The sequence below is a fragment of the Scyliorhinus canicula genome, chromosome 17 (genome assembly GCF_902713615.1).
Source record: "Scyliorhinus canicula chromosome 17, sScyCan1.1, whole genome shotgun sequence".
Classification (NCBI taxonomy): domain Eukaryota; kingdom Metazoa; phylum Chordata; class Chondrichthyes; order Carcharhiniformes; family Scyliorhinidae; genus Scyliorhinus; species Scyliorhinus canicula.
In genome coordinates, this window is record NC_052162.1 from 120,916,481 (window position 1) to 120,939,663 (window position 23,183).

At 47.2% G+C, this 23,183-nt stretch overlaps 2 protein-coding genes across 2 annotated transcripts in view; both read right to left on the reverse strand.

Annotated features, from left to right (window-relative positions):
- LOC119951774 (zinc finger protein 229-like) overlaps positions 1-23,183 on the reverse strand; it is a 711,453-nt gene that overhangs the window by 405,254 nt on the left and 283,016 nt on the right. The gene's annotated exons all lie outside the window — the stretch shown is intronic.
- Positions 20,487-22,444, reverse strand: LOC119951808 (oocyte zinc finger protein XlCOF6-like). Its single transcript, XM_038775170.1, has one exon. It carries the CDS (start codon positions 22,284-22,286, stop codon positions 21,333-21,335), a length of 954 nt encoding a protein of 317 aa, XP_038631098.1. The 5' UTR covers positions 22,287-22,444; the 3' UTR covers positions 20,487-21,332.

Genomic DNA, 23,183 nt, shown 5'->3' on the forward strand with positions numbered 1-23,183 from the left:
ACGGTGGGTTGGACAAGTGTTCCATTCGGGGCTAGATGCGAGGAACCGGGAGGTGGCGATTTTGGTTGGAAAGAGCTTGTCCTTTGTGGCGTCGAGTGTGGTGGCAGATAGCTGTGGCAGATACGTAATGGTGAGTGGTAGGCTTCAAGGAGAGCGGGTGTTACTGGTCAATGTGTACGCCCCCAACTGGGACGAAGCGGGTTTCATGCGGCGTATTCCAGACCTGGAGACGGGGGGCTTGATATTGGGAGGAGATTTTAATATTGTGCTGGACCCGGCTCTGGATCGTTCGAGGTCCAGGACGGGCAGGAGGCCGGCGGCGGCCACAGTGCTGAGGGGGTTCATGGACCAGATGGGAGGGGTAGACCTTTGGAGGTTTCTGAGGCCGGGAGGTAGGGAGTTCTCGTTTTTCTCCCATGTCCAGAAGGCTTATTCCCGGGTCGATTTCTTTGTCCTTAGCAGGGTGCAAATCCCGAGAGTGGTAGGGACGGAGTACTCGACAATAGTCATTTCAGACCACGCTCTGCATTGGGTGGACCTGGAGCTGGGGGAGGGGAAGGATCAACGCCCGCTGTGGAGGTTAGATGTGGGGCTTCTGTCGGAGGAGGAAGTATGTGGGTGGGTCCGTAGGGGTATAGAGGGGTATTTGGAAGCTAATGACAATGGGGAGGTGCGAAGAGGGATGGTCTGGAGGCGTTGAAGGCGGTGGTTAGAGGGGAGCTGATTTCTATTAGGGCACACAGTGACAGGGGGAAAAGGTTGAGAGGGACAGGTTGGTGGAAGAAATGGTAAGGGTGGAAAGGAGGTATGCAGATGTCCCGGAAGAGAGGCTTTTGAGGAAGCGTCGCAGTCTCCAAGCGGAGTTCGATATACTGACCACCCGGAAGGCGGAGGCGCAGTGGAGGAGGGCACGGGGCGGTATATGAGTACGGGGAGAAGGCAAGTCGGATGCTGGCCCACCAGCTCCGGAAGCGGGAGGCAGCGAGGGAGATAGGGGGAGTTAGAGATGTAGGAGGGAATCTGGTGCGGAGTGCAAGGGACATCAATGGGGTGTTCAGGTCCTTTTATGAGGAGCTGTACCGGTTGGTGCCCCCTGGGGAGGAGGGCGGGATGGACCGCTTTCTGGATAAGCTGGAGTTCCCGAGAGTGGAGCATGAGCGGGTGGAGGGTCTGGGGGTCCCAATCGAGTTGGAGAAGCTGATCAAGGCGTTGAGGAGCATGCAGTCAGGGAAGGCACCGAGGCCTGACGGGTTCCCAGTGGAGTTCTATAAGAAGTTCTCAGACCTGCTGTGCCCGTTGTTAGTGAGGACCCTGAATGAGGCGAGGGAGGGAGGGGCTTTGCCCCCGACGATGTCCAGAGCACTAATTTCTCTGATTTTGAAGCGGGATAAGGACCCACTCAGTGTGGGTCTTACAGGCCGATCTCGTTCCTCAATGTGGACGCGAAGCCACCACCGTGCTGGCCCTTATAACTAAATCTAATATTGTCTGTCCCCTTGTTGCATCTGGAACATATTGCTGCAGGAAACTATCCCAGACACATTCCAGAAATTCACTTCCTTTCTGACAGGTGCTTGTCTGCCTCTCCCAATCTGTGTGTCAGTTAGAATCCCCCATTAATACTACTCTGCCTTTGCTACACACCTGCTTAATTTCTGCCTTTATACAATTCAGCGCCTCAGAACTGCCACTAGGGGGCTCGATACTCAACACCCATTACAGTTTAGATTTTTTTTCTTCCTCAGTTCCACGCCTATGGTCTCCACTGGATGCTTTCCCCTCATTGTTTCCTCCCTCACCATTGAGGTGATAGTATTTCTGATCAGTAAGGCTGATCCACCCCCTCTGCCATATTCTCTGTCCCTCCTGTAAACTTTATAACCGGGATATTTAGTTCCCAGTCCTGACCATCCTGCAGCCAAGTCTCTGTAATAGCGACAACATCATAATCTTCAACTTGCATTTACGCCTGCAGTTCGTGTAGTTTATTCCTTACAATTTGTCAATAGAACTCTTAATCGGGCTGTTCCCCCTGACCGCTCCCTCAGCACTGCTATTTGTTATTTGCTTGTTTGTTATTTGCTTGGTTGTTATTTGCTTGTTTATTATTTGCTTGTTTGTTATTCGCTTGTTTGTTATTTGCTTGTTTGTTATTTTTCACTTTTGCTTTAACCAGTATACTACTTGTAGTTTTGCCATGAGCTGCAGTTCCTGACGTTAGGTTCCTGACTACCTCCCTATTTATCCTTTCCGTGTGGACACTGGTCCCAGATCGGTTCAGGTGGAGACCGTCCCAACGGTACAGATCCCTCCTGTCCCAATACTGATGCCAGTGCCCCATGAAATGGAACCCCTCTTTCCCGCACCACTCCTTTAGCCTTATGTTTACTTCCCTAATTTTCTCATCCCTATGCCAATTTGCACGTGGCTCAGGGAATAACCCAGAGATTATAATCCTTGAGACCTGTTCTTTAATTTTGTTGCTAGTTCCTGATATTCCCCAAACAGGTCCTCTTTCCTGGTCTTGCTGCTGTTGTTTGTCCCAACGTGGACCCCAACAACTGGATCCTCCCCCTCCCTCTCCAATATCCTTTCAAGCCGGTTAGAGATGCCCCTCACCCTGGCACCGGGCAGGCAACATACCCTGTGGGACTCTCGCTCCTGCTTCCAAAGGATGTTATCAGTTCCCCTAATTATAGAATCCCCAACAACTACCACTTCCTCCCCCCGCTTGAATAGCCTCCTGTACAAGGGTGCAGTGGGCAGCCAGCTCATCCTTCCTACAGTCACTGCTCCGATACCCTGCCCCTCCGAGTCCGTTCCCTGGAGACTCAGACGTGAATCCCCAAGATAAGGTTTTGTTACTGTTAGCTCAGATACTCCGCCCCTCCGAGTCCCGTCCCTGGAGACTAGGCCGTGAATCCCGAGGTCAGGTTGTTATACTTACTGCTCCAAGGGGCAGCACGGTGGTACAGTGGTTAGCATTGTTGCCTACGGCGATGAGGACCCGGGTTCGAATCCCGGCCCTGGGTCACTGTCCGTGTGGAGTTTGCACATTCTCCCCGTGTCTGCGTGGGTTTCGCCCCCACAACCCAATAGATGTGCAGGATAGGTGGATTGGCCTCGCTAAATTGCCCCTTAATTGGAAAAAATAATTGGGTACTCTAAATTTATAAAAAAAAAAAAAAAAAAAATACTTACTGCTCCAATACTCCATCCCTCCCTGGAGACTAGGTTTGGGGAATAGATATTGGAGATGAGGTATTGGGAAATGAGAGAGGAAAGAATGTTATACAGAAACTAGAATTGTTTGTTCTGAATTTCTATCCGATACTGAGTTGACTTTGTGAACTCCTGCAGGATATTACAAGAGGAGGAATTACAGACAGAAATCTCAAACGTCACGTCTCGATCTGAAAGAGCCACTTGATTCGTTGGGATCTGAGTATCATCGGCCTTTGAATCCAGAAGAATTCATGTTTACCCGATCTGTCGGCATCAAAACATTTAACCATCAGTGTGTCTGGAAAAGCACCGAGACGCACATACCCGAGTGAGAGTGTTCCAGAGCACTGACTGTGGAAAGAGCTTTAACCAGTTACACAGACTGAAAAAACATCGCACCATTCACAGCGGGGAGAGACCATACACGTGTTGTGTGTGTGGACGAGGCCTCAACTGATTGTCCGACCTGGAGAGACACGAGGAGACCCAAAACATGGGGAAACCGTGGAAATGTGGGGACTGTGGGAAGGGATACAGAGTCCCATCAGAGCTGGAGATTCATCGACGCATTCACACTGGGGAGAGGCCATTCACCTGCTCTCAGTGTGAGAAGGGATTCAGTCAGTTATCCAGCCTGATGTCACACCAGCGAATTCACACTGAGGAGAAGCTGTTCACCTGCTTACAGTGTGGGAAGGGATTTAGACATTTATCCAGCCTGAAGCTACACCAGCAGATTCACACTGGAGAGAAATCATTCACCTGCTCTCAGTGTGGGAAGGGATTTAGACATTTATCCAGCCTGCAGACACATCAGCGAGGTCACACTGGGGAGAGGCCATTCACCTGCTCTCAATGTGGGAAGGGATTCATAGATTCACCCACCCTACGGAAACACCAGCGAGTTCACACTGGGGTGAGGCCGTTCACCTGCTCTCAGTGTGGGAAGGGATTCAGTCAGTTAAAGACCCTGCAGATACATCAGCGAGTTCACATTGGGGAGAAGCCATTCACCTGCACTCATTGTGGGAAGGGATTCAGTCAGTTATCCAGCCTGCAGAATCATCAGCGAGTTCACAATGGGGAGAAGCTGTTCATCTGCTCTCAATGTGGGAAGGGATTCAGAGATTCATCCAACCTGCGGAAACACCAGCGCATTCACACTGGGGAGAAGCCGTTCACCTGCTCTCAGTGTGGGAAGGGATTCAGTGATTCATCCAACCTGCGGAAACACCAGCGCATTCACAATGGGGAGAAGCCATTCACCTGCTCTCAATGTGGGAAGGGAAAGCATGATTTATTGCATCTGTTGAGACACCAATAAATTGGCCAGTGATTACAGGGGTTGGATTCTGCTGTTATTGTTTCTGCTCTCAGTTACATCCAGGACTGCATTTTGTTCATTCTGTCAGTTGGTCAATGGGGAGGGTCCGAAGGTTACTTTCTGCTGGACTGGCCGGTCTCACAGCTTTGCCTCCAGTGGGCTGATTCTCTTTGTCTTGTTGAGAATACCTGGTTTCAAATTTCATAATTTACAAAAGGATGTTTTGCAAGTGAGAAGATATTCAGTTTGCATTTCTGTTTGGATCCCCCAAAATCCTGTCACATTGCCATGAAGATGGGCCGTGATGGTTACATGGGTTTCTTTGTTTAATTTATCTGGGTGTTGCTCACAGGAGAACGCCATCAGGGTATGATGGGCAAGTTGTGTAATGTGGACTGGGAAACTGATGGGAGACATAGAATAGCTAATATTTAAGGAATTATTACATATTTACCAGGGGCTCTCTCTCCTTTGTTCAGTGGAGAGATGGTCTGGGACTGTAACAGACGCCATCTCCCCACCGGCGAAATAAAGTGATACGAGAACCAGTAACCCTGGGCGTTGAGTGATTTCTGAGAGATTCTCTCCCGCTAACAGTTAGGAAGTGGGTAGTGGGGGAGGGGTCGGTGTGGGAACGAGTAGGGGCAGCATCTTGTAAGGGTACGAGTTTGGAGGCTTTACTAATGGCGCCTCTGCCGTTCTCGCCGGCTCGGTACTCCACAAGCCCAGTGGTAGTGGCACCCTGAGGGTGTGGGGACAATGGAGGCAGCACATAAGACTGGAGGGGGTGTCAGTGTGGTCACCGATCTGTGACAATCACCGTTTTATTCTGGGAGGATTGGACGACGGCTTTAGGAGATGGCATCGGGCAGGGATCGAGGGATTTGGTGATCTCTTCATTGAGGAGGGTTTCCCAAGCCTGGAGACACTCGAGGAGGAGTTTGAGTTGCCGGGTGGGAACGGGATTCGGTCCCTGCAGGTACGGGACTTTGTCCAGAGACAGGTCCCAAGTTTTCCTCGCCTCCCCCTAAGAGGACTACAGGATATGGTGATGTCAAAAACAGGGGTTCGAGAGGGGAGAGTCTCGGAAATAGACAAGGAATTGATGGAGTGGGAAGGGGTCCCAATCGGGGAGGTAAAGAGGAAGTGGGAGGAAGAGCTGGGAGGGGAGTTGGAAGTTGAACGGTGGGAAAAGACCTTGAAGAGAATCAATTCATCCTCGTCGTGTTCCAGGTTCAGCCTGATCCAGTTCAAGGTGGTTCACAGGGCTCATATGACCGTGGTCTGGATGAGTAGGTTTTTTGAGGAAGTGGAGGGTAGGTGCGGGCGGTAGGGGGAAACCCAGCGAACCACGTACACATGTTCTGGGCATGTCCGAAGTGAAGGGGATTCTGGCAGGGATTTGTTGACATCATATCAGATGTCCTGGAAGGGAGGGTGACTCCGAGTCCAGAAATGGGAATATTTGGGGTATCGGAAGATCGCGGGGGAGAAGCCGATGTTTTGGCCTTTTCCTCCCTGGTGGCCCGGAGACGGATTTTGTTGGGATGGAACGACTCGGAGCCTCCAAAGTCAGGAGTGTGGGTCAGTGACATGGCCGGGTTTCTAAGGCTGGAAACGATGAACTTCGCCTTGAGAGATTCAATTCAGGGATTCGCTCGGAGGTGGCAGCCGTTCATCGACTTTGTCAAGGAAAACTGACCGTCAGCAGTCAGGGGTGGGGGGGGGGTGGAATTGGAGGCTCGGCAGGGGGTGGAATGGGAGGCTCGGAAATGTAAAATAAGGACGGAGAATATAATATACGGGTATAGAACATAGAACAGTACAGCACAGAACAGGCCCTTCGGCCCTCGATGTTGTGCCGAGCAATGATCACCCTACTCAAACCCACGTATCCACCCTATACCCGTAACCCAACAACCCCCCTTTAACCTTACTTTTTAAGGACACTACGGGCAATTTAGCATGGCCAATCCACCTAACCCGCACATCTTTGGACTGTGGGAGGAAACCGGAGCACCCAGAGGAAACCCACGCACACACGGGGAGGACGTGCAGACTCCACACAGACAGTGACCCAGCCGGGAATCGAACCTGGGACCCTGGAGCTGTGAAGCATTTATGCTAACCACCATGCTACCGTGCTCCCCCACCGTTGTGGGGTAGTTAGCACCTTGGTCAGTGAGGGGTAGTTGGGTATTTTATGGTGATGTTATTATGGGTGTCGGTCCGTTCGGTTGTTTAGAATGTTAAATTGTGAAACTGAAAATTAAAAATACTTCAATAAAATATTTTCTAAAAAGGAAGAGGAACCTGGGCAGTACATTCATTTTGATCTTCTGCACCCTCCCCTCCAGGGTGAGTGGGAGTGTGTTCCATCTCTGCAGGTCCTGTTATACTTCCTCCGTCAGGCTGATCAGGTTCCACTTGTGGATCCCTGTCCAGTGATGAGCGATTTGGATCCCCAGGTAGTAGAATTTGTGCCGGGCCTGTTTAAATGGCAGCCACTCCAGCTCTGCTCCTCCCCCTTGCAGGTTCACCGGGAAGATCCCGCTTTTGCTCAGGTTAAGTTTGTCGCCCAAAAAGGTTCCAACATCTTTCAAAAGCCCCATAATTCCTCCCATGCTGCTTCGCGGGTCTGAGATGTAGTCGAGCAGATCATCTGCATCGAGCAAAGCTCTGTGTCTCCGCTCCGGATCCCTTTCCACTTCTTTGCCACCCTCAGCGTGATCTTGAGTGGTTTGATTGCCAGGGCGAACAGCAGCGGGGATAACGGTCATCCCTGCCTTGTGCCTCTGTGCGGCTGGAAGTATTTAGAGCTGGTGGGGGTGTTATACAGGGGATTTCATCCAGGCAGTGAACCCTGTTCCAAGCCCAAACCGCTCCAGTGGTTGTGTTGTACTGTTCTGTGTTCAGTACCTCTATGAGGCACTTCCACTCAACTCTGTCAAAGGTCTTTTCTCTGTCCAGGGAGACGATCACCTCAGGTTGTCTCTCCACGGATGGGGTCATGATCACGTTCAGCAGGTGCCTGATGTTCATATTTTTAACCTCATTATGTTCTCTTCACAATTTACTTTACTACCCATCTTTGTGTTACTGGAACATAGGACAGGAGTTGGCCATTCAGCCCATCGAGCCTGCTCCACCATTCAATACGATTATGGCTGATCATCCACTTCAATGCCTTTTTCCCCACACTATCCCCATATCCCTTTGTGTTATTGATATTTAGAAATCTGTCAGTCTCTGCTTTAAACACACTCAATGATTGAGCTCCCACAGCCCTCTGGGGTAGAGAATTCCAAAGATTCACAACTTGTGGATCTATGTAGATCAAACCATTGCCCCGTTCTTTTCTCATATCCCTGTCGGCTTATGTTCCTCAAAAGCCCATCCAATTTCCTTCGGGAAACATTCCATCATCTCTGCTTCTACCCCCTCTCGTAGGAAGTGGATTTCAGATATTTCCCATTTTCTTCAAATACAAACGAGTCTCGGAGAGCACAGAAAGAGGCCATCCCGCCCATCATTCCCATGGTAGCTCTTTGAGTGAACTATCTAATTAGTAGCCATGATGTGGAGATGCCGGCGTTGGACTGGGGTGAGCACAGTAAGAAGTCTTACAACACCAGGTTAAAGTCCAACAGGTTTGTTTCAAACACGAGCTTTCGGAGCACGGCTCCTTCTTCAGGTGAATGGAAAGGCTTGTTCCAGAAATGTTTATATAGACACAGTCAGAGATGCCCCGGAATGCGAGCACCTGCAGGCAATCAAATCATCAAAGATGCAGAGAGAGAGGTAACTCCAGGTTAAAGAGGTGTGAATTGTCCCAAGCCAGTTCAGTCGGTAGGCCTCTGCAAGTCCAGGCTTGTTGGTGGGGGCCGAATGTAATGCGACATGAATCCCAGATCCCGGTTGAGTCCGCATTCATGCGTGCGGAACTTAGCTATAAGTTTTTGCTCAGCAATTTTGCGTTGTCGCGTCTCCTGAAGGCCTCCTTGTAGAATGCTGACCCGGAGATCAGAGGCTGAATGTCCTTGACTGCTGAAGTGTTCCCCAACTGGAAGGGAACAGTCCTGCCTTTTGATAGTCGCACGATGCCCGTTTATTCGTTGTCGCAGTGTCTGCATGGTCTCGCCAATGTACCACGCTTCAGGAAAGGATGTCCCGAAGCGTGGTACATTGGCGAGACCATGCAGACACTGCGACAACGAATAAACGGGCATCGTGCGACTATCAAAAGGCAGGACTGTTCCCTTCCAGTTGGGGAACACTTCAGCAGTCAAGGACATTCAGCCTCTGATCTCCGGGTCAGCATTCTACAAGGAGGCCTTCAGGAGACGCGACAACGCAAAATTGCTGAGCAAAAACTTATAGCTAAGTTCCGCACGCATGAATGCGGACTCAACCGGGATCTGGGATTCATGTCGCATTACATTCGGCCCCCACCAACAAGCCTGGACTTGCAGAGGCCTACCGACTGAACTGGCTTGGGACAATTCACACCTCTTTAACCTGGAGTTACCTCTCTCTCTGCATCTTTGATGATTTGATTGCCTGCAGGTGCTCGCATTCCGGGGCATCTCTGACTGTGTCTATATAAACATTTCTGGAACAAGCCTTTCCATTCACCTGAAGAAGGAGCCGTGCTCCGAAAGCTCGTGTTTGAAACAAACCTGTTGGACTTTAACCTGGTGTTGTAAGACTTCTTACTGTATCTAATTAGTCCCATCGCCCGGCAAGTTTCTTTTCCCACAGAATCTGTCCAGCTCCCTTTTGAAAGTTACAGTTGAATTTACTTCCTGCACCTTTGTCAGGCAGTGAATCCCAACAGCTCGTTCTGTTTTAAATCTAATAATTTCATGATATACTGGGTTTGGATTTTCACACGGTATTTGAAATGGAGAGAATATCAAGCCTCAGTCTTTGAGTGATCTTCATGAATGGGCAGAGTGTGATATACCCAAGTTTTCAGTGCCAAGGTGCCACCCGGCAATGCCAAGTACCCATGTTCCGGGGGAAGGCCAGGGGTCCACCCTGACCACTCCAGGGCCTCCAATGGCCTGGGAGACCCCTCGGGTGCCGTGATGCCTGGTCCATGTCTGTGTGGACCAGTAACACTCGGCACCCGCGTGACCGCTCGCTGGGGAGCCGGCTAGATCACCGGGGGCTATTAGAGGGTCCTTCCGTTAATGGGATGGAGATTGGCCTTCATTGGAGCTCGACCTCACCAACGGGAGTGGGCTGGTTAGGTTGGAAACCGATTAGCGCTTGCCGTGGTTCCCAATTCCGGACTCTCCAGCGGTCTAACCGGCTCACCTGGATCAATATGGCCATTAGATCACGGCTTCAGTTTTATTTGCTGTAAAAATGTAAACACTTAATTGCTGTGTATGGAAAGAATGCAATGAGGATAAATGTACTGGCAAGAGAGACCTTCAAACTCTGATTAGCCTCAATATTTGAAACTGTATGAATAAGGGATTGTATAGAATCAGATAAAGGGATAGTATGAAACAGTTCTATTGTATTCCTGTCTGAGATAATGAGAGAAGGTGGTGTTAGTAATTGGGGATCAAATTAAATTAATCCAATGATCAAATTGACCAATGGTCATGTTACAATAGGCCCAACTCTGACGTGAGGTAATGGTCACTTTGGGGATAAATATAGACGTTCTGAAGGTCTTCCTTGCTGGCCAAGTACTGAAGATTCCCGAGGCCGGATTCCAAGGAAATTACTGCCAAAGAAGGAGCCAGACTCCCGAGGCTGAATTCCACAAGAATTACTGTCAAAGAAGGAGCCAGAGAGGGTTACGCTGCTGCAGACTGATCACCCACATGAAGTTGGAAAGGTCAATGGGCTGGATTCTCCGATCACCGCGTTCGGCGATTGGCCGGAGAATCCGCTTTTACGGTGGAATCGGGGGCGACGGCATTTTTGCGATTCTCCGCCCAGTGAAAAAAGGGGAAACTCGAAGAGCTCACCTGAGACCCTCCCCAGATACTACGCCCCTGATGGGCCAAGCCCTCGACGGCGCCGCTCGCCGGTGCTCACACCGTTAGGGGACCTCGCGTGGCAGCGGCGGACTGAGTCCAGCGCCGCCACAGTCACAGGGGGGGAGGGGAGGGGGAGCTGTTCCGGTGCCATGGGGGGCTTCGCAGGGGGTGGGGAGGCTTGTTACATGGAGGCGGTTTTTAGCAGGCCGGGTCTGCGTGTGGCCGGCGCCATGCACATGCGGAGCCCAGGACTCGGCCATTCTGCGGCCATTCATCAGGTAAAGCCGGGCTTTACGCTGAGCGACTGCTAGCCCCCCACCGGGCGGAGGATCGGTGCGGGGGCAGCGCAATGGACTTGGCCGCAGGATCGGAAAATCCAGCCCTGTGTCTTAAAGTTGTTCAGTAAACTTTTTCATCCAATGAACCTCTTGAAATTTACTAGCCTGAGAATTCTGCCTTTGCCTTAATTGGTTAAAGTCTTGTCTGAACCAAAGTAAATTTATTAAATGGTAAGTTGGGGGTGGCTGAAATCAATTAAGTTCCAGATAACAAGATCTTTTAACACAAACCTTCAATTTAAAAACCTGCATTTCTATAGCGCCTTTCACAACCACAGGAAGTCCCAGCCAATTAAGTATTTTGAAGTGTAGTCACTGTTGTAATGTAGGAAATTCAGCAGCCAATTTATACACAGCAAGATCCCACACACAGCAATGTGATAATGAGCAGATGATCTGTTTTTAGTGATGTTGACCGAGGGATAAATATTGACCAGGACACCGGGGATAACTCCCCTGCACTTCTTCAAAATAGTGGCTGTGGGAACTTTTACACCCACCTGAGAGGGGCAGACAGGGCCTCAGTTTAGCATCTTATTTGAAAGAAGGCTGTCCTGACAGTGCAGCACTCCCTCAGTGCTGGGACCAGGAATGTTGGATGTAATTTTTGTCACATTGGGGGGGGGGGGGGGGGGGGGAGAACTGGGATTGGGGTGTCGTTGATGTAAGCCATGTTGACTGGGCTTTGTTGTTGGTTGGGTGTGTTGTTCATTTTGTTACTTTATTATCTTGTTGTTAAAATGGTTACAATTCTAATATAAATGCCTTAATACAAATATATATATTTTTAAAAACTACAGGTAGATCTAAAATTTGTCACTTTTCCATTTGTTGTCCGGTGAATTATCAGATACTTTGACTAGTTTATTATTAAATCTTTTACCCAGTTGCCCTTACTTATGAGAAGAACAAAGAACAAAACAGATTCATGGGTTAACCCAATTTTATTCACAATTCTCTGATTGTTTTGCTGTGCGTCTGTTTTATTTGCGCATTAGAATCTTCAACAGCATTCACACTGAATATGACTCAGACTCACAGCTGAGCTCTCGGTATTACCCACACTTCGTGAAGTAAGCTGGCCATGCCACGATCACTCAACCTTCTTCTCTGAGCTCGGAGCCCAGGGCCTCTTCTTCCTGTGATAGTTGTGCTTGGGGGATTCCCAGGTTGTCACTCGCTTCAGTTTTCAATGTTCCTTCTTCTATGTCAGTTCTGCTAGCACTGAGTTGTAAGTACACAGCCACATCCGGCCTGAGTTCTATTGTCTCATCCAGACTTAAACTCATTAATAGGAATAAACAGGATACTCCTGTTCAACCAGGGTGATTCAAACAAGATCCATTGTCCTCTGAAACACTCTTGTCTGACCAGCTATTAGTCCATTATGGAGTCTGATATCGTTTGTCATGCTGCAAAATTGATTACTTCTGCCTCGTAGTTAATTAGGTATTCATAGTATGTTTTTTTGTCCTTTTGTGTAAAACTGTTAACTACTGTAAGTGGGTAATCACGAAGTTCCATATAGCGATAATGAGTGTACTGACTTGTGTGATCTGGCAGGCGTCCAGTATGGAATTTAGCCAGGGCCTTATTTGGCAGTTCCTGTTTTTCGGCCTATGTGTGTTTTTCTGCCTTGTCAGCCTGTTCCCAGTGTCACATTCCCCCTTTGATCCCATAAATGTAAACGTATGGGGCCACTAGTTTGGGCAACTGTATTTCCCAGAGTGAGTCCGAGATACATAATTTCTTTACATTGATAAATGTATTCAATTACATACTTAGTTACAGTTATTAAAAGCTTGTTCAATTACACATTTTTATATTTAAAAACAAATCCCTAGGTTTCATTACCTATTCCACATTTAATCTCTCTTCCATTTGCCTTTTTCCATCTCTTAAACATAATCATCAGTAAAGCTTGATGTATAGTTACAAGAACAACAGCAATAATAAAATGCAATGTGACCTGCATTGAAGGGTGTATGTCCACATTAGAGCCCCAATCCCAAATATTGTCCTACCAGGTTGTCTCCTTTATCTGCTTGATGTTATTATTAATCTGCTCAGTTTCCTGTTCTACCCGAACATGTGTATTGTCGACCCTTTTTAACAGTTTCTCTAATTTCCTCAATTGTTCAGGCAACAACTTTATTTCAGAAAGATAGCTCTCTTTATAGTCATGCAGTTTCCCTTTAATTTTTTTGGTAACGTTCAGCTTGACTTTTGATCATTTATGTGTGCCTCTTTCCCATATATCCTATACTTTAACATGTTCTGTTTGTTTATTTATTTTCCTTGTTACAGTAATCATTGTAAACGTAAATTCTCAAGAATCCTCTCTCAAACCTTTTGCATCTGCTGCACACCCAAGCTCTGTCCCCTGAAGGGTTAAATGGCTCAGTACAGGTAACATGGAACTTCAACAAATTTTATGACCCCTTAAATTGGAAATGAGACTCCTCCATTATCTCATCATTGTTCTTGGCCCTTCTTTCTTAGTTCATGAATGGCGTGATCAGCACAAATACTATATTTTATTCCTCTTCTAAGGTTTTGACTCCCATTCCCAACCCCAGTAATGGACAAATCCCATTATCTGTTGCAGCTTCATTGACATTCCCCAAATGTAACATTATCTCCCCACCTGTAGGTCACCTCACTCATGCTCACATAACAGCCCTTATCCTTGTACAGAAAGTCATTCATTTCTAAACTAGTCACATTTAAGTACATAGAATTAAAACAACAGAATTTACATGCTCGCGTATTTATTACCTGAGTTAGCATACGGAACCATTTAAGGTTCCGTACTTACAACAAAGAAAATCCAAAGCATTTTACTTTAATTCAGTCTTAACAAACTGAAATAAAGATAGAATTTTCAAAGAAAACAATGGAAGTAGATTATGATAGTCACCTTCATTCTTCTTTCAAAAACTGTAATTAAACTCAAAGAAAAAGGGAAATTCTCCAGAAAATATATATATTTGCAGCCACAGGGGGCTTTTCCATTGTCCCAGTATCACCACTCTCCCACTCGAACAATTGCTTTAACAAATGCTTTATCATTTTATCACAGCTTATCCTGCTCCTCACTCAACCTAATTCAAAATACAACTACATACACATATTTAACAAGCAGCTTTTAAATAACTTGTGGGCCAGGGCTTAGAAACTCCAAAGTGTATCATGGAGTTCACCTGATCGACAACCTTTATGTTGAATTTGACTAGGATGAGCATAAAAGCATTTGCCTCAGGTGTGATTCATCAGACTCCCTGGACACCTTAATCAAAATAAGGTTTATTCTAAGAATATAGTTCACAAATACAAACACAGACTTTTTATCAATTACAAACATAAAGACACCACACAGCTACAGTAATCTATGTATAACACAATGAATTCCCTCTTAACTGTTCCAATTCAATAACAAAATCCAGTAAACCAAACCCCTTTTCAAGGGCGTGGCCCAGCACACTGCAGTATCGCTTCAATGGGGCTGGTCCTTTCCCTAAGAGTCTGATCCAGTCTCAACCAGCAGAGTCAAACTACTTCTGGAAAGCAAACAATATCTTTTAAGTTACCAAAGCAGTTAGCCACAGCTAATGGGTGTTTTACTTCTGGAACAGCTTTTAAAATGAAAATAGAGAAAGATTGGGAAAAAACACCTTTGCAGTTCAAAATGAAACAGACCCAAAACCTCACAGCCACAGCCCAGCTCCACCCACAAAATGACACCACTGAAGATATGTGATAAGACAAAAACCTTTCATAAAGAGACACTCACATGATACTAACAAAACAAAACCACATAACATTAACTCAATGACACAGGCACTAGAAACAGACTCACAGACAAGGAAAAATCACACATACTAGCACACAACTAGCAACTCAACAAACACAAGTTTCCCTTTTCAACTCAGCTGCCAGCAGCTCTGAATGAGTTGATTAAGGTCTGCAAAATATCTTTTCACCTGATATTGAATGAAACCAATCACTTACCCAATTCAGACATTTTTCTTTCAAATATGCATTCAGAACGTTGTCATTCAAACTCTTTTCCAAATTGTCAATTTAGCTTTTCCAAACTCAAAAGCCATATCTCCCCAATCTATATCTCCGTCATCTTTATCCATCTCTAGGTCCCTAAAATCACACATCAAATCCCCTTGGACTGACACTGGAGACTCTAACCTCTCTCACTTTTTCTAACACTTGCTTTTGTTCATCAAGGTGTTCACAGAGCACAAATTCCCACACTGACTCCTTGTAAAACTCATGGACCAATACTCACCTATTTATTTTTTCCCTCTGGATAATCCCAGACGGTCCCAGTATCACCTGCTTACACCCCATTGACACAATGGATCCCTTGAGGAGCCTTTTGTCACTGGCCACCTTCCACAAGGTGTTTGAATATCCTTTTCCTATTCCTGGACTTCATTGTGTCCCAGCCCCTTGCTTAGGCATTCCCAGAGTACCAACCCCCCGATTCCCAGGCTTCTTTGTGTCCCAGCCCCTTGCTTAGGCACTCCCAGAGTACCAACCCCCCCCCCCCATTCCCAGGCTTCTTTGTGTCCCAGCCCCTTGCTTAGGCACTCCCAGAGTACCAACCCCCTATTCCCAGGCTTCTTTGTGTCCAAGTCCCTTAGGCACTCCCAGAGTACCAACCCCCCTATTCCCAGTTTTCTTTGTGTCCCAGCCCCTTGTTTAGGCACTCCCAGAGTACCAACCCCCCTATTCCTAGGCTTCTTTGTGTCCCAGCCCCTTGCTTAGGCACTCCCAGAGTACCAACCCCCCTATTCCCAGGCTTCTTTGGAACAAGTCCCTTAGGCACTCCCAGAGTACCAAACTCCCTATTCCGAGACTCCCTCAATAGACACGAGAGGCTACCAGTCGGGGGGGCCCGGCGATTCTGTTCAATAGCGGGCTGTTATTTATCAGTAGAGGTACGGAAAATACACCTGATTTATTTCAATACTATGAATCTTACCGACTACAGGGTGGTTAAACACTAACAAACAATACAGGAGGTGGTGTAAACCAGCCACCACCTGGTAAGAGGAACGCTGATGCAACTGGGCTGCGCTTTAAAAAAATTTTTAAATATCCAATTTAAATTTAAAGTACCTAATTATTTATTTTTCCAATTCAGGGGAAGTTTAGCGTGGCTAATCCTGCACATTTTTGGGTTGTGGGGGTGAGACCCACACAGACACGGGCAAACTATGCAAACTCCACACAGACAATGACCCAGAACCGGGATCGAACCTGGGTCCTTGGGGCCTGAGGCAGCAGTGCTAACCACTGCGTCACCGTTCCGCTCACGTGGAGCGCTTTTTAATCTCAAGGGTCTGTACCCTACTTACTGACCAATTGCCAAAAGTTATTTTTTTACGGGAGTTCAATTTAGCATGGCCAATCCACCTAACCTGCACATCTTTGGACTGTGGGAGGAAACCGGAGACACGGGGAGGACGTGCAGACTCCACACAGACTGTGACCCAAGCCGGGAATCGAACCAGGGACCCTGGAGCTGTGAAGCGACTGTGCTAACCACTGTGCTGCTGCTTGGAGACCCTGAACCCCAGCAGACATCATCCAGTTGAGTGGAGTCCACAGGCTGAAGCTGGGAGACTTTTAATCAGCAGAATTTGCTGCAAGAATGCTGGGCAATTGAGGTTTTAATTGCAGCATTTCTTTCAGAGTTCTAAATGAACCTGTTAATCTGAACTGAAATACACAGGATTAGGATGAGGGTGAATCTTCTAAATAACATTTTATTGAAGACACTCAAAAAAGCAGAAAAAACAATGTTATGGATAGATTCTGCTGTTAATGTTTAATATATAATTAAACATACTTGACTGTAGCCGTGATATTAAAGCTGGTGCCATGGGCCAGGGAAAGTGGAAATCAAAATCACCCAGTTGGCCCTCTGCATGGTGCTTGTGAACTGCGCTCCCTGGTGTTTCCTCATTGGTGTCTCCGCAGGTTTGTTTAAAGAGTGAATCCCTTTCCACACAAGGAGCAGGTGAACAACCTGTCAACCAACCACACTTCAGAAAGTCCTTCACTGCCAATGAAATAGTCTGAGTCTCCGAGGTGATGAAAGGCACTGTATAAATGCAGGTTTATTTTTCAATCGACATGCTCCTATCCTGACAGGCAGACCGTCCAACAAGAGCATAAACCAGCTGACTGGAGAGGGGCAGTAACTGCCAGTGTGGACCAAGGCTGCTTCCTTTCAGAGGCCACTGAATACATTATGGAAACTGGCCATTTAAAGACAGTGCCTTGACTCGCTGGTCTGAGAATCCACCCCTTTCCCCCTGTGTAACGCTGGTCTGAGAATCCACCCCTTTCCCCCTGTGTAACGCTGGCTGAGAATAGATATTGGGGCTGGTCAAAATACCGAAAATTATTTGCTCCTGTTCTCTTCGTCTGAAATCAAATTGGAAGGAAAGGGAGACTACTCTGAAACTGGGAAAAGAGAATTCCAGACATTCCTGAAATATTGCAGACACACATTTATTTGTCTGTGATTACAGAATCTCACCGCACAGGAGGCTACTCAGCCCATAGTGCCGGTACTGGCTCTTTGAAAGTTTGTCCCTTTCCCCATGAATCCTACAAACTAGTCCCCATCCAGTATTTATCCAACTCCCTGTGTTGAATCTGCTTCCACCAGCCTTTCAGACTGTGCATTCCGGATCACAACACCTCACTGTGTAAAGATTTAGCTTCCTCATTTCCCTCTGGCTTTTACGTCAATCACCTTAAATCTATGTCCCCTGGTACACAACCTCTTTGTTAGTGGGCAGTTTTTCATAGAATCACTATAGTGCAGTAGGAGGCCATTCAGCCCATCAGACCTGCACTGACCCTCTGAAAAGGCACTCACCTTGGCCCATTCCCCCACCCTATCCCTGTAACCCCACCTAACCTTTAGACACACTAAAGGGCAATTTAGCATGGCCAATCCACCTTTCCTGCACATCTTTGGACTGTGGGAGGAAACTGGAGCACCCGGAGGAAACCCACACAGACACGGGGAGGACGTGCAGACTCCACACAGTTACCCAAGGTCAGAATCGAACCCAGGTCCCTGGCGCTGTGAGGTAGCAGTGCTAACAACTCTGCCACCGTGCCCTCTTTCTCTTTATTTTACTCAAAACCGTTAATCATCTTGTTTAAACTCAGATAATAGAAAGTTCCTGATCATTCCCATTGTTCTGCTCCAAGGAGCAATTTACATAAATGGTTAAATCCAATAAAATTAACCCAGTGACAATAATGACCAATTGTCTGGTTACAACAGGTCTGATTCAGATCAGGTAATGTTAATACAAGAGGTAAAAGTGGGATTAGTGAGTGATCTTGGGCGTTGCAAGTTGGACTCTAGTCATGGAGATACTCAGTGTTCCTGGAGCAGGATTTTTGGAAATCGCTGTTCCACACTTCAACTGGGGTGATCGGTCAATTGAAGGGGTGAACAACACCAGATCCATTCGCGTATTGCCCTCTGTAATTGTTTCTCTGGCACCCAAATGTATATGTACCTCCCCAGTCTTCCCCCCCCCCCCCAACCACAGAAGCCTACTTGTGTTAAAATAATATTGCCAATTGTACAGAGTTGCTGTTGTTGAACTAGTGCATAATACCCGACCAGTTATTTTATTTTATTCATTTGTGTGTGCTCTTCCATATATATATATATAAAATTTTGTGTACATAACAGTAAATATACTTTGTTCAAAAATCCCATAAAAACATTTATTAAAAAACATTGAAGGGGTGAAAGTCGTTCATGTAGTCCATCATGAGCAGTTTTGGGCCCTGTATCTAAGGAACGATGTGCTGGCCCTGGAAAGGGTCCAGAAGAGGTTCACAAGAATGATTCCTGGAACGAAGAACTTGTCGTATGAGGAACGTTTGAGGACTCTGGGTCCGTACTCGGAGTTTAGAAGGAGAGGGGATCTTATTGAAACATACAAGATACGGCGAGGCCTGAATAGAGTGGACGTGGAGAGGATGTTTCCACTTGTAGGAAAAATAGAACCAGAGGACACTATCTCAGATTAAAGGGATGATCCTTTAAAACAGAGACGAGAAGGAATTTCGTCAGCCAGTGGGTGGTGAATCTGTGGAACTTTTTGCCGCAGAAGGCTGTGGAGGCCAATTCACTGAGTGTCTTTAAGACAGATATAGATAGGTTCGTGATTAATAAGATGATCAGGGGTTATGGGGAGAAGGCAGGAGAATGGGGATGAGAAAATATCAGCCATGATTGAATGGCGGAGCTGACTCGATGGGCCGAGTGGCCTCATTCTGCTCCTATGTCTTATGGTCTTATGTTAATGAAACAAAGTCTGATGTTCTTTATTCAAACTACAATATCAAGATTCAACATCAGCCCAATCAAAGAATATTGATCGTGCACCATCACAAAAAGGATCATCTGGGCAGAGCTGCGTAGCCTCATCGGCGACAAAACACTGCCTCCCCACGGGAGCCCTGCTTCAACAAGCAGGGCATCAGGAAGTCACTATATAATCCCACTTGGAGCAGGGGGCCTATCTCCCCCCTCAGCCTCACCCTCGCACCCAAGGGCTTCAACATCATTGATCCACAACACTCAAACTCTCACTCAAACCCTTCAACCCACAGCTTAATACCTCCCCAGAACCTATCTTGAGAGGATTGATTGATGATTTGATTGATTTGTTTTATTGTTACGTGTACAGAGGTACAGTGACAAGTATTGTTCTGCGTACAGTCCATACAAATCGTTCCATACATGAAAAACAAAACATAGGACATGGATAAATACACAATGTAAATACATAGACACAGGCATCGGGTGAAGCATATGGAGTGCAGTGCTACTCAGTAGAGAAGATGTGTGAAGAGATCAGTTCAGTCCATAAGAGAGTTATTCAGGAGTCTGGTAACAGCGGGGAAGAAGCTGTTTTTTATCTGTTAGTGTGTGTTCTCAGACTTTGTATCTCCTGCCTGATAGAAGAGGTTGGAAGAGAGAATAACCCGGGTGGGAGGGTCTTTGATTCTGCTGCCTGCTTTCCCAAGGCAGTGGGGGGTGTAGACAGAGTCAATGGATGGGAGGTGGGTTCGTGTGATGGACTGGGCTGTGTTCACGACTCTCTGTAGTTTCCAATGGTCTTGCCCCGAGCAGCTGCCATACCAGGCTGTGGAGGAGGACCAGAGGAGGAGCAGACCAGGGGTCTCCAAAGAGGACAACTCAGGGACAGAAACTTACTCCATCACCCAACAGACCCTCCGCCCGACCCAATAAACAGTTACTCCTGCCCTGCCCTCGCCGATCAAGTGACCACTGCCACTCCCAGGCAGCCAAGAGAATATTGAAGCAGACAAATGGAACAAGGATTAACTGACCACACCCAGTTCCTCGTGCTCACTAGTCCCCTTGGTTCTCTCGTGTTTTTGGGACGATTTCTGTATCTTCCTCTGTGAAGACAGACGCACATTGTTTAGTTTCTCTGCCATTTCCTTATTCCCCATTATAAACTCTCCTGTCTCTGCCTGGAATGGACCCACATTGGTCTTTGCTAATCTTTTCCTTTTCACATTCCTATCGGAGCTTTTCCGGTCAGTTTTTATGTTTCTCGACAGTTTGATCCCATATTCTATTTTCTCTTTATCAGTTTCTTGTTCCTCCTTTGCTGAATTCTAAATCAATCACCAATCCACAGGCATACGGCTATTTTGGCCACTTTATGAGCCTCTTCCTTTGATCTAATGGAATCCTTAAATTTTCTCGTTAGCCACAGTTGCATCACTTTTCCTGTGGCTTTTTGTTCCTTAAAGCAGTCAACATTTGATGTCAACATCTAATAATACCGTAGAAATTAATGATTGCCTGTCTATTGTCATACCTATTGTTGTAATGTCCCAATCTACCACAGACAACTTGCCTTTCAAACCTTGACAGTTTTCTTTGTGAAAAACACGTGGATAAATTAAACAAAGGAACCATGTAACCACCATAGCCCATCTTGGCAAGGTAGCATGCTTTCAGAGGTTCCAAACAGAAATGGGAACAACATATCTTCCAACCACCAAACACCCTTTCACTCTGTTGAAGCCAGGAATTCACAACACGGCTCAATGATCATCAGCCCACTGGAGGCACATTTGTGAGACCAACCAGTCCAGCAGGAAGAAACCCTCCGCCCATCCCTATTGATCAACTGACAGAATTAATACAATGCAGTCCTGGATGCAATTGAGAGCAGAACAGCGGAATCCAACCCCTGTAACCAACTGTGAACTTGGTGTGTGAGCATGTGCGATCAAACACAAAATCTCTCCCACACTGAGAGCAGGTGAACGGCCTCTCCCCAGTGAGAACTTGGCGGTGTGTCCGCAGTTGGGATGGATCACTGAATATCTCACCTACTCAGAGCAGGTGAACGGCCTCCCCCCAGTGTGAACTCGCTGGTGTGTCCGCAGGTTGGATAACCAAGCAAATCTCTTCCCACACTGAGAGCAGGTGAACGGCCTCTCCCCAGTGTGAACTCGCTGGTGTGACTTCAGGCTGGATGACTGAGTGAATCCTTTCCCACACTGAGAGCAGTTGAACGGCCTCTCCCCAGTGTGAACTCGCTGGTGGCTCTGCAGGTGGGATAATCGAGTGAATCCATTCCCACATTGGGAGCAGGCGAATGGCCTCTCCCCAGTGTGAACTCGCTGGTGTGTCCGCAAACTGGATAACCGAGTGAATCCCTTCCCACACTGAGAGCAGGTGAATGGCCTCTTCCCAGTGTGAATTTGCAGATGATTCTGCAGGGCGGATGAATGTCTGAATTTCTTCCCACACTGAGAGCAGGCGAACGGTTTCTCCGCAGAGTGAATTCGTTGGTGTGTCCGCAGGTTCCATAAGTGAGTGAATCCCTTCCCACACTGAGAGCAGGTGAACGGTCTCTCCCCAGTATGAACTCGCTGGTGTGCCCGCAGTTGGGAGAACTGAGTGAATCCCTTCCCACACTGAGAGCAGGTGAATGGCCTCTCCCCAGTGTGAACTCTCTGGTGTGTCTGCAGGGTAGATGAATGACTGAATCCCTTTTCACACTGTGAGCAAGTGAATGGCCTCTCCCCAGTGTGAACTCGCTGGTGTCTCTGCAGGGCGGATAACCGAGTGAATCTCTTCCCACACTGAGAGCAGATGAACGGCCTCTCCCCAGTGTGAATTCGCTGGTGTTTCTGCAGGTCAGAGAATTGAGTGAATCCTTTTTCACACTGAGGGCAGGTGAAAGGCCTCTCCCCAGTGTGAATGCGCCGATGAATTTCCAGCACAGACGGTGCTGTGAATCCCTTCCCACAGTCCTCACATTTCCATGGTTTCTCCATGTTTTCGGTCTCCTTGTGTCTATCCAGTTTGGACAATCAGTTGAGGCTTTGTCCACACACAGAACACGTGTAAGTTCTCTGCCCGCTGTGAATAATGCAACGTTTTTTCAGGCTGTGTAACTGGTTAAAGCTCTTTCCACAGTCAGTGCTCTGGAACACTCTCACTCGGGTGTGTGTCTGTGCTTTTCCAGTCACACTGATATTTAAAATCTTTTGAAGCTGACAGAACAGACAAACATTTCTCCTTCTAGATTCGAAGGCCAATGATATTCAGGTTCTAAGGAATTGAGGGACTGTCAGATCCAGACAACATGTATTAGATTTCTGCCTGTAATTCATCCTCTTCGAATCTCCTGTTAAAAGAATTTACAAAAGACATCACTGTCAGCACAGGATAGAAATTCAGAACAGACAATTCTAGTTTCTCTGGAACATTCTTTCCTCTCTCATTCCCCAAAAGGTGTAAATCTCCATCCCACACACTCTCCCTCCATTCTCACTCTACTGTATCTAATATTCACCCTCCCAATTCTCCTGAAGGTGCTGATTCAGGCTGATTGACAGATCCCTGCTCACTGCTTCCTGTCCTGGACACAGAGACCATAACAAATCGGAGCTGCAGTCGGGAATTCTGCCCATCGGGTTTGCTTAACCATTCAATGGGATCATTGGCTGATCTACCTCAGCACCATTTTCCAACACTATCCCCCATATCCCTCGACACCTTCACTCCCTTGAAATGTTATCAATCTCTGATTTGAAAATACTTGATGACTGAAGTTCCACAGTCCTCTGGGGTAGAGAATTCCAAATGCTGACAGGGGGAGTGAGGGGAAGATGTGTTTGGTGGTAGAATCGTGCTGGAGTTGGCAGACAGCACCTCATCTTCCGATTAGG

Bases quoted from the DNA above. Each gene is read 5' to 3' on its own strand.
- LOC119951808 (XM_038775170.1), bottom strand. From the start codon at position 22,286: ATGGAGAAACCATGGAAATGTGAGGACTGTGGGAAGGGATTCACAGCA.